Source organism: Colobus angolensis, unplaced genomic scaffold (genome assembly GCF_000951035.1).
Source record: "Colobus angolensis palliatus isolate OR3802 unplaced genomic scaffold, Cang.pa_1.0 Scaffold11, whole genome shotgun sequence".
Taxonomy (NCBI): Eukaryota; Metazoa; Chordata; class Mammalia; order Primates; family Cercopithecidae; genus Colobus; species Colobus angolensis.
In genome coordinates this window covers 4648342-4660846 of record NW_012112030.1, presented here as the reverse complement: position 1 = coordinate 4660846, position 12505 = coordinate 4648342, and the positions used below count along the sequence as shown (strand labels likewise).

Sequence of the window (12505 nt, the reverse complement as noted above, 5' to 3'; positions counted from 1 at the left end):
ATCAGGGGAAAGATGAAATTAATTTGTTGTTACTTTTGAAAAACATCCCCCTCCCCCCAAGTTCCGTATATGCTTTTTCTAAAAGGCAAATTGCATGTTAGTAATGGGAAGTAATAATTTTACTGTTTTTCTGTGGAATTGCCTCATTGAAAGTCCCTCTTTTGTAAGGATATTCTTTGTTCATTCATTTGATTTATATTTTTTCGAAAATAGATTATAAAGAAACAGGATCATCAATTTCTGAAAGATGAATCTAAACTATTTTTGCAACAGTTAAATAATTTTTAAAACTGTGGCAAACATGCTTTCCTTGCCCTCCATTCTCATAAGTTTGACTAGTAATTGCAGAGGTTTTACTGTAAGTTATGGGTAGACCCTTCACCGAGTGAGGTCACCTATCTGAGTCTGAATGACCTAACGTATCTGACAGGGAAGATTTTCACTCAGGTGCAGCTAGCAGTTAGCATTGTGATAAAAATGAAACAAAGAGAGAGTGAAACCCTCAAACAAACTCTCATCTCTTTGTAGCCCGTTAGTTCTACTTCACTGAGAATTCAAGTCACGTTCTGAAACAGAAAGATTAAAGAGATCGGAGGGGCTTTTTGAAAGAAAATTCTTTTCCTTCTAGCAAGGTCCTATACATAAAACATTCTAGGTACAGAGATTTTCCAGGCTGGAGTGCAGTGGCGTGATCTCGGCTCACTGCAACCTCCACCTCCCAGGCTCAAGCCATCCTCCCACCTCAGCTCCTGAGCAGCTGGAACTACAGGTACGTGCCACCACGCCTGGCTAATTTTTTTTTCTATATTTTTGTTGGAGATGAGGTTTCACCGTGTTGCCAAGGCTGCAGGCTGTTCTCTAACTCCTGAGCTCAAGTGATCCTCTTACCTCACCTCCCAAAGTGCTGGAATTACAGGCATGAGCCACCGTGCCCAACCCATTCTAGGCACAGAGATTTATATGAAACATTATTTCCAAATGGGGAATGATAACTAGTAAAGAATATAGAAATAGACAATATGATTACTATCCTCTGGAACTTACAATCTAGTAGGGAAAATAAGTTAAAGTCTCAGAGTAGACACATTGATGTATTTTTAAATGTGAATCTTATTTCTTAGCAATCATCTCCTTTATAAATAGCTCTCATTACATTTAGAATAAAATCCAAATCACTTTTCACAGATTGCTCCTTTTTTTAAAAAAAAATGGCAATTTTATTATGCTACTTCCCTACTTAAAAACTTCAAAAGCTTTATTGCACTTAAAATTAAATCCTGCATTAGTCTTATTGAGACCATCCTTAGCTCTTTCATCCCTTTCTGAACTATTTTCCTCTCACTCACATGTACTACTCACAATGGCCTTCCGTTTAATCCTTGATCTGATCAAGCTTGACCCTAAGTACCTTGTATCAGCCCTACTTCTGCCTCTGCATTAATTTCAGTTTCAATGGCACATCCTTGGAAGAGGTCCATGAGTCCATCTCTAGCATATCACTCACCCTGTACTAGGTAATATTTTCATGATTTTTGTTTCTTTTTCCTTTCTCTCCATGTAGCATTCCATTAAAACAATGATCTTGCCTATCTTGTCCGCCAGTGTATTTCCACTACTGAAAGTAGTGCCCGGGACATAAGGGCTGAGTAAATCTTTGACAGTTTAAATAATTGAAAAATGAAATTATAAAAAATTAATATGACTTAAACTATCTAAGTTTTAAAGAGCTAAGTGGGTTCTCCAAAGTTAAGCTTACAGGGTTTTTGTTTGTTTGTTTGTTTGTTTGTTTGTAGTCTATTGACTTCTCAGCAACATCTATGTCAGCAGAAAACAGACTCAGCTAAATACATCTCCCAGCCATGGTGGTTTCTATATACTGACTTTTGTGAGATTATATCATGAACAAATCTAAGGGAAATTTGCTTCCTCCTATTTCCTTCAGTTAACTGAGCTATGTTATTTAGTCTTAGTTTTTCTGGAAAAGGATGGTTTTCTCGAGGTATTGACTGTAAAAGTATTTCAGATCAGCAGAACATAAAAAAAAAAAGATTAGAGGCAGAATATAGTTTGGGTGAATCATCCTCTCCAAAACCCTATATTTGTAAACTTTCTTACAGTCCAAGAAAGTTAATCATATGGATGTTTCTAGATTCCATAGTTAAAAGTGCTTATGTGAGCCACCACCACGGTGATTTTCTTTTTCCACATACCTCTCCTTACCATTAAATGTATTGTATATCTTTGTTATTTCATTTAGCTTATATCTGTCTTACTCCAGGAAAAATTAAGCTCTTTCTTGGAAAGTATCTATTTAGTCATTATTGTAACCCAGTTCCTAAGACAGTAGCTGAAATAAGCTCAATTGAATTTAAATAAATGGATGAATAGGTCCATTATATACAAATATCTGTGTTATATGCCTACCTACCCCTACTCAAACATAGTTACATTAATACACATCTCAAAGTTGTAATAATTTTTTAAATCCTGCTACTTCTTATAATTAATATTTGTCTGGCTGAAATTAAAAATAAGAAGTAAAGGAGAAGAAGAACTATGACAGTCAAGCAACTTATTTATGTCTTTATAAATCTGTTTTCCACCAGGCACAGTGGCTGAGGCCTGTAATCTCATCACTTTGGAATCCTCCCAACTGAAGCAGGAGGATTGCTTTGGGCCAGGAGTTCAAGACCAGCCTGAGCAACATAGTAAGATCCCATCTCTACAAAAGATAGCAACATTGTGAGTCCCCATCCCCATCTCTATAAAAATTTTAAAATTCATCAGCCATGGTGGTACACACCTGTAGTCACAGCTACTCAGAAGGCTGAGGTGGGAGGATTGCTTGAGCCACGGAGGTCAAGGCTGCAGTAAGTCGTGATCGTGCCACTCTACTCCAGCCTGGGTGACAGAGCAAGATCTTCTCTCAAAGGTAGTGATGAAATAATGAAATGAAATGAAATGAAATGAAATAGATCTGCTTTCCCTTGCATAATATTGAGGACATGGGAGTTGTTGTTTTTCTGCCCAAAGGACCAAAAAGAGTGAACTTAAATTCCTTCTGTGAAGTGATGGCCTGGACTTTAGAAATCAGAACATCTTTCAATGATAATTACATTCATGAAAAGAAAAAAAATACAAGATCCTTCCTAAGATTGCCTCTAGGTCAGAAAAAATAAAAGAAGTATAATAGGGTTTAAAAGGTTTTAAAAAATCTCTTCTAAGAAATCCTCTTTCTCTGATCAAATTTTCCCATTTTGAAATTTTTCTTCTCTCTTCCCATCTCCCTCTTGCTCTCTCACTTTCTCTCTCTCTTTTTCAATATTCTCCATCCAATCATTCTATATAAAGACATGGAGAAACACAATCCTGGGGAGTTCATCTTCCAGGAAGCCAAGCTCCCATGACGGAAAGTCCATGAAGTTGAAAGTTTCACTTTTTCTTTTTCTTTGATGCTATTTTTCCTTCTAGATGTTTTTCTTCTAACTGTGAGTCTAATGTTTCTCAGTTTTATTCCAAGTGCTCCTAATCATACTGAAGTCTCTCTCCAGGGATCACCCTCACCCTAACACGAGAAAGATTTTCACAAAAATAAGATGCCTGGGCGGTCACTTGAGTTTGGCTTGGCTTTATTGTGGTTTTATTTTTTGGAAGAGAACCCCTTTGCTCTCTCCTGAGGCATATTTAGAAAGGGGTGTGGATAGGCCAAGGAATGATATAAACATCCCTAAGAATAATAAGATATATATATATATATATATATAAGAAAACCTTTCCTGTATCCTCTTAGTATAACCATAGTATAAAAGCCCTTCGTGCTAGCGTCAAATTTTGGATACCAATTACTGTGTAATTATATGAAACTTTGTGGGTGGAGAGTTGTCAAACTGAACCAGTTACCCTTCATCAGGCATCAGAGAGGGAAAATTTTGTTTTCCACCCACGAAACTAAGCTGACATTACCATATACAGTCTATTAGTACACCTATGAATGCAAAAGGTCTTAAAAACTGGAGGAGACACCGAGAGTTTAAATAATGTGCACATTTCAAACTAGTTGCAGAGCTAGGATTAAATCATTATGTTTAACGCTATACTTTGCACACTTTTCCGTGAACCAGTCAGGAGTCACAGGGACATGTGGGCAAAACTGGTGGCAATGTACACAATATTTCAGAAAGGACTTTTTGATCCCTTTGTATTTTGAAATGTAAATGTCTTTGTTTCCTTAACCTCACATGTAGTGCGCAGGAAACCTCCTCATGGGAATCTGAGTTCATGGGTTGAGTCTGCTTTTCTGTGTTCATGTAAATACAGGTTTCTTTTCTCTTATTAATCTATTTCAAATATTGCTATTTTCATACTCTCTAAATGAAAATGTGTGTTATCCTTCCTATTATTTGAAAAAAGTATACATCTAAGAACATATGAGCTATTTCTAGAATATCATTGAGGTTCCAATTCACAGTACTTAGAAACTGAATTATATTTTTCCTCTTTAGTAAAATTTAGGTGATGCAGTTTGATATCCCCATCAACAGATACTGTTTACTGAAATATAATTCAAACACAACATTACCATTAATGATAATTGCTCAAATTTCTTGAGTTACTGAGAAAAATGTCCTATATGAATGTTCTCATCTAGCCTCACAAACAACCCCTATAAGGTAGATATTATTATCTCATTTTACAGGTAGGGAACTGAGGCCTAGCAGGTTTAGACAGTTTATTCAGGAACACACAGCTACTATTAGTAGTAGTTACTAATGAACTATTAGTAACTCCCCAGGATTGTGTTTCTCCATGTCTTTATACAGAATGATTGGATGGAGAATATTGAAAAACAGAGAGAGAGAGAAATAGTTACTAATAGTAACTATAAGTGTGTTCTAGATACACTTTATTTCATTGGAAGCAACCTTTGCAAAAATTCAATTACCAAGGAGTCACTGAAGTTGCCTAAGTTTGCACAGCTAGTAAGTAATAGAGCTACCCAAGCAGACTGATTTCAGAGCTGGACATTTTCAATCATCTTCTTATCCTCCCAACACATCTCAGATCAATATTTATACATGGCAGTGCATCTGCAATCACAGAACGACAGCAGCTTGCAACTTTTCACTTCTGCATTATGAAATATCCACTCTAGCAGCAAGATGAATTTTGAAAGCAAAATTTAATCACACTTCCTCTCTTCCATAGGAAGAAAAATTCCCCAAGGCTCATTCTGTTCTAGTCAGTTTCTTAGTGTGCTGTATCAGGCTCCTCCTAATAGGATCCCATTATACTCGTTAGCCTCATGGGTCCAGATCATGTCACTTCCTCTGGGAACTCGCAAAACCAAACTCAATCAGTAACTCATTCATTCCTATATTGCTTCTGTAGCCTCCAACACTGATTTAACAGTACTAAATGACATTTACTACAACTATTGATTTAGAGTATTCCTTCCACTTCTCTAAGCACCTGAAAAACAGGCTCCTCTAGTACATCCCATAATGTCTTGTCATGAGTAGGTTTGATTTAAAGAGCTGTTGAATCAGTTAACAGTGATTTATGTCATGACTGTGATGAGACATTTATGCTATAATTGAGGAAATAAAACTAAGACACTGGGAAATGCAATAGTACTGTAATTAATGTGAACAAGAGTAAAGAGGAACTTGGATTTATTATTAAATTTTTTAAAATTATTTAACCAAAGTAATTGCTTATTTTATTATGTAACCATCAGTTCCTTTTTAAACCACTGCTATCAAAACTAAATATTTTCCTCCTTATTGATAAATTGTTAAATAATCATTTTAGTCTTCCTTTTACTTAAACTCTCTGCAGTACTTGTTATTTGTTGTTTTTAAAACTCACAGTCATCATCACTGACTTTATTCCAACACTCTTGAATTTATTGTCTCCCATTACTCTGATTTTCCATTACTCTTGAATTTATTGTCTCTTGATGCCCTTGACGTCTCTCTCCCAGATTCCTGCTTCTACCACTCTCTGCTATTCATCCCTAGTAGCTCCTTTTGGAATCTTTCATTCTTCTTGCTCCTCAGGTGCTGATATTCCCTCAGATTTTCTCCTTGACACTCTATTCTTCTGTTCACTCATCTTTTCGTTTTACATTTACTCCCTCAATGATCTCACTCACTCCCATACATTTTAGTTACTATCCATTTATTTTACTTAATGACTTAAGTACCTCATCTACTTTATTTATTTATTTAATTACTGTGCCAGTAATTCCCACAAGTATATGTAGCCCAACCCACATCCTTAATATACAGGTGTCTTTGGACAGCTCCAAATGCATGTCCCTCCTTCTACAGACCCCTTAAACTCGAACTCAATTCATCACTTTTCCTGTCCCTTCTATAGTTTCTGTCTCAGTTGAACAGCAGTACCATCCACATTACATCAGACAGAATCTAGTCAACCTACCACCAAGGTCCCTTTCCTTGTCTCCTCACATGTAACCAATCACTGATTATCTAAACTCCATCGCCTCGATGTCTTTCATATCTGATTCTTTTTCCTCATTTTTACTATACTGCCTCAGTTCAGGTTCTTTTACTCTTGTACCGGACTAGTGAAAAAATTTGGTATCGGCACATCCAGTTTCATATACTTTCAACCTATCCTTTCCATTGCAGCCTGGAAGGTCTTCCCCAAATGCAAAATTCTGTTTCTTCCTATCTAAATCCTGCATTGACCTCATTTTAACTATTGAATAGAATTAAAATAGATCAGCATGCCCTAAAATCCCTCCTTAACTTGCCAGACTTACCCCTTTGCCAAGTTTCCCTCCTCCGACTCTACACCTATGCCATACATATTGTTTATATGCCATACGTATTCTCTAAAAATACAAAGCTACTGAAAACCTTCATGACTTTCCCTTCATATGTCTCTCTGTCTGTAGTGTTCCCCAGCCTCTCAAACATCCTCACTCCTGATTCCACATTATGTGGAAGATCTTAAAATTAACTCAACTCCACAGTCGCTCCTCCTGTTAAGCCTTTCCTAAGCTCCTCTACTTAATTAGGTAGACATAACCAAGCTCTCAGCTGTACTGTACATGCTTCTGCCATAACACCTTATTATACTTATTCCTCAGTTGAGAATTGTATTAGACTTTCAATTTCCTTATGAACAGGGACCATATCACATTGGACATTATATCCTCAGTACTAGGATAACATGACCCCAAACATAAGTTTGTGAAAAATATATGAGGTTGTTGTCTTTCATTTTCACTATCTTAATTGTTTGGCATTTTTACTATCTTGTTTGTCATTTGTAAACACAAACATAGTTGTTATGTCAATTGTTATTGACAAAAGTCTAGAAATTAAATGAATGTGTGTGTGATTTGTATTAATTCTAAAAAATAAAAGTTGCCAGCTCTTAATGGTGTCACATCAGTATGTTGAATCTGAATCCTCCACATTGCCAAAGATTTCTGAGTGATTTCTGCTGTTATTTTTATCAGCGAAGGTATATCAGATATGTTTATCTAAGAAATAATTATACTTCTATGATGGCATTCCCCTGAATGTTTGCATTCCCATAAAAAGATGAAAACAAGATCTCACATATGTTGCTTAAGATAACTATTTCCAGATGATTTCCTCCAAGACAATTCTTTGTAATCTCTACTCCTACTGTTTCAATTTCCATTTCTTACAAAGAAGCTCCCAGATGTTGCAGCTAGTGTTTTATCTTGTTCCACATCCCTCTCCACCCTTCAACCTCAGCAGAACTTATTTGTACATGCTGTTCCTGATTATGCTGATCACTAATCCTTGAGAGACTTCTGGCTCCAGTCAAAGGTGGAAAATGAAGTTATATACAAGCTACTCAAAACCACAGCCCTAAAAATGGACTCTTCCTAAGATTTTTTGGAGGAAAACACTTTGTATCCTATTACACATATCCTGTGGCTACAGAAGCTGACATCCCTACTTTTGTCACTTAGCTTCATTTCAAAGAGGCTGGAAATCCCCAGTGTCCCTTAACAGCTTATTGGGTAATTTAGTTTAAAAAAAAGAGAGCCATATTAGTAGGTCTCAGGTCGAGAGTCATTTAATAAACAGAAAGCAAATGGAGGGTTTAGTAGGAGAAAGGAAGGAAAACTAAAAGTTATTTGATAAAGAAATAAGGAACAGGATCTTTTTTTAAAATTTTTTAAATGTATATCCAAATTTACAAAGGTGAGGAAAATGATGATATAATCAGAGGGAAAGGACATATTAAAATACAGGCACTGAATGAATGCTAAAATATGGGATTCCTTTCAACATTCCATTTCTTGAGAATTCCTCAAGTGTTCCTTTCAGCAATTTTGTGTCAGTCTATATCAGTTCAGACAGACATTCAAATATTTTACATAATTTATCATTCTCAGTACTCACAACCACCTTGTAAAAGAAGTTTTATTACTTCTATTTAATATTAATTCAAATTAATATGAATTAATATACTTAAAGTATTTAAAACACTGCCAGCACACAACGAGCCCTTTATACATGTTTGTGGCCATTAATATTTTATAAATAAAGAATATGATGCTACCAGGATACTTAAATGACTCATCCAAGGTTACACAGAAGGAAAGTGGCATACCTGGGTTAGGACCTAGAACCTAGTCCTGTGTATATTACCATGTGAGTCCTTTTCACTAGAACTGAAGTCATGTTTTAGCTTTAGATTGGCTGAATGGCCCAGGAAATAAAATCCTTCTCTAATTGTGTGAATTATGGAACTGAATAGAACTGGGAAAAAAAAAAATCACTACTATGTCACAGGGTGAGTAATTGGAAATAAAATTATAAGATAGAAGTTAAATGTATAAATTTCTGGGAGGGATAGCTCATCTCACGTATTTCACAAGGGCTCTGGTCTATCTGGACTCCAGGAGACAGGGTACCTGTGCGCCGGGGCTCTGGACGCCGAGTTGTGGCAGAGGCTTGAGAATGCAGGCTCATGGTGGTGTCTCCATCATCACCCAGCATGTCCCTCGTGCTGCTGTACTTGGCCTGCATCTGGATTCCCACAGCGGTGAGAGTGAAACGTGGTCGGATTGCCCTGGGCCGCCTGGCTACTGTGAGCTCGTTCAGGAAGCAAGGCACTGAAAGGCATTCCTAATGTTCTTTCCCAGCAAGTAGCAGGGGAAGTCTCTGACTGCAGTTCCTGACTGGACAGGCCCAGCCCCTCTCCTGTGAGCTTGTACTCTGAACGCCAAATCAGTCAGGCTGAGGGGAAACAGCATGTGTTTTCTGTTTAGGCAGTCTCTGTCTCAACAGTTATCAAAAAGTTGGCCTTTCTCAGGTCTTGTTTACCTGTTTGCATTTTTCATATAACTTCAGTGTGTAAAAGGCAAGAACTTATAATAGCAAGGTGTAGCACTGTGGTTCCTTCAGAGTCTGTGGAATAATAATAACTTGGAAGGACACGCATCCTCATTTCTTACCCATTCTTTAGGGAGTCACTTAGTTTAACCTCTCTGTGCCTTTGTGAAAAGAGAAGAGATTATGGGATCTAGCCCCTTCCTTTCTCCAAGAACAGAGTAGTGATCTTTCTTATAGTATCTGAACTTGATGTAACATTTTATAGCACATTTGGTACATTGTGATCATGAGGAATTATACATTTTACTGGAAGTAAAAACTTTTAAAACTATTACTAACCACCATGTGGTTTGCGGAAGCCAGTTAGTTTGTGCCTAAATCTCCTAAACTGAGAGGAAAATATTTTAGGTAATGTGAAAAAATTCTTCCTGAATCAGTACATTAGAATTATATTCCCTGTCTTAGTCTGTTTGTGCTGACCTGCAACAGGATACCTGAGACCAGATAAATTATAAGCAATAGAAATTTATTTCTCATCATTCCAGAAGCTGGGAAATCTAAGATCAAGGCACTGGCAGGTTTGGATGTCAGGAGAGAGCTGCACTCTCTGTAGTGGAGGAAGGCTATTCTCACGTGGCAGAAAGCAGAAGGACAAGCCAGCCAAATGCTACATGTAGCCTCATTTATAAAGGTCTTAATACCATCCTCAAGAGAGAAGCCTTCAAGGCCAAATCATCTCTTAAAGGCCCCACCTCTCTCAATACGACCACACTGGCAATGCCTGAATCGTGCAAGAAACACATTCAAACCATAGTAAGATAGTTATCAGTAACAACCTTGTGGCTTTGGGAGGACAATTAACAATTTGCGTCTGCATTTCCTAAACTGAAAGACAAGAAGATTGTTTTAGATAATGTCTAAAAGTTCTTCCTGAGTCTGTACAATAGACTTATATTACTCTACCAAAACTTTTCCAGATGTTAAGTGATGGATGGGCCAAATCAAGCATGCTAAATATAAAGGAGTGTCAGAATGCTCCAGGTGCGGTAGCCAGACCATCTAAAAGATCTATGAGGAAGTGTATATTGTGGATTCACATGTGTTTCAAGCTGTGTTTTGTTCATCAAATTATTCTAAATTTTTTAAAAACAGGATTTTTTTTTTTTTTTAGATGACAGATTGGAGGCAGTGTTAGCATGACTCTACCACTTGGAAGGACAAAATAGTGAGTAAAAAACTCTCACTGTGGGCCAGGCATGGTGGCTCACACCATGGGAGGCACTTTGTGAGGCCGAGGTGGGTGGATCACCTGAGGTCAGGAGTTCGAGACCAGCCTGACCAACATGGCAAAACCCCATCTCTACTAAAAATATGAAAATTAGCCGAGTGTGGTGGCAGGTGCCTATAATCCCAGCTACTGGGGAGGCAAGAGGTAGGAGAATCACTTGAACCCAGGAGGCAGAGGTTGCAGTGAGCCAAGATCGTGCCACTGCACTCCAGGCTGGGCGACAGAGCAAGACTCCATCTAAAAAATAAAAATAAAAATTCTCACTGTGTACATTTTTCCAAGAAGCAATGCAGGAACTGAACAGGAAAACTGAAAGAATCCATAGACTCTTCAAAAAAAGCAGCGGGTTACATCCCACACCGTGAGTTAGGTGAAAAACTGTAAGCCTCCAGGGTGTGAGAGGTGAAGAGACTGGCTCCAGGATACAAACCCACACTGGGGAACCTGAAAGTCCATGTCATGGGGCAAGGCCTTAACCCTTCCCAGCACTGGAACCAATTAAAAGAGCAGTGAGGAATATAAAAGTAACAGCAGCAGCAGGAAGAGGCCTATGTGTATTCCCAGTCTCCAGCATGAACCAAGGGAAGCTATTCCTTATTACACTTCACAGACAACCTTGTGGAACTCAGCCAACTAGCTCAGCCAGGGGATGCACATTGTAAAAACTCCCAGCTGAAATTCACAATATAACCTCAAGTGAAGATGAACTCCCTTGGCCAGAACCAGAAAGATGAGTGGGAAATGTGTTGCAGCCATGAGTGCAGGATCTGGGTGCCAGCTGTGTGGGTGAACAGAGTATGGCATGACCCGAAAGCCAGCAGTTGCCATCACCATGGCAACTTGGTGTGAGCTCTGAGTGCAGACTGCCTGGAACTTAGCTCACTACTGCTAGCAGAGTACTCTAGGAGCCAGATCTGCCTTGCCAACTGCGTGAAATCGGGGTTAGGCTTACTGCTGCCTGCTATTCCCCACTCCCTGTGCAAACCCATCTCCAACAGGGACCGCTGCTTGCCATGCACATGGTGACTCAGAGTGCAGACCCACCTAACACAGCCCTCACCTGGCTTTGCCCCTCCACCCTCCGTGGTAGCTTAATACAAAGGACAGAAACCCTGGGGAGGTTTATAGCCCCATCCATCACCTGAGAAGCCAGACTACCTACCCTGGGCAACATAAGGCAAGCACAAATCCCACTGCTACTACCACACCTGGTACTCTTTTGTAAATGCCACCCAGTAGCTGGAAGGCTACCAACACAGTCCATTACAGCATCGGTAGGTGGAATAACACTGCACTCAGGAAGGACAAAACTACGGTATGACCTCAGCTATGACCACTTCCTGCACCACCCTATCTAACCAGGAGGTCCTGAGTCTATCCACATGACCAGTTTATTACTACTTGAACCAGCATTCAAGAAAGACAACACACTAAAGTTATCTCTAATCAAGAAATCTCACAGAGTCTATGTGACGCCTCTGGCACCCCCATCAGTCCTGGTGCTGATACCTGCTGTTGAAAAACTGGAGGACAGGTCATATCACTGGATCCTTAGCAGACATCTTCCAGCACTAATCTGGAGCCAGTGAGTGGCTAGACCTAGAGGAGCAGCAGCACTTATAGTAGTCTGTCTCTCAGGAACTTCTACTCCTACGGAAAGGGAGAGTGCGCCACATCAAGGGAACACCCGGTGTGACCAAAGAATCCAGATGGCAGATCTCAAGAAACTCACTCAAAACCTCACAACTACATGGAAACTGAACAACCATCTCCTGAATGACTACTGGGTACATAACGAAATGAAGGCAGAAATAAAGATGTTCTTTGAAACCAATGAGAACAAAGACACAACATACCAGAATGT

The 12505-nt window shown here is 38.8% G+C and overlaps 1 protein-coding gene across 3 annotated transcripts in view; it reads right to left on the bottom strand.

Annotated features, from left to right (window-relative positions):
* CLEC1A (C-type lectin domain family 1, member A) overlaps nt 1-9190 on the bottom strand; it is a 29371-nt gene extending 20181 nt beyond the window's left edge. For all 3 annotated transcript variants that reach the window (XM_011953009.1, XM_011953013.1, XM_011953023.1), the window contains exon 1: nt 8933-9190. In XM_011953009.1, coding sequence (XP_011808399.1) covers nt 8933-9047 — 115 coding nt within the window. In that variant the 5' untranslated portion in view covers nt 9048-9190. The remainder of the gene's footprint in view (nt 1-8932) is intronic.
* Nucleotides 9191-12505: the final 3315 nt, after the last annotated feature.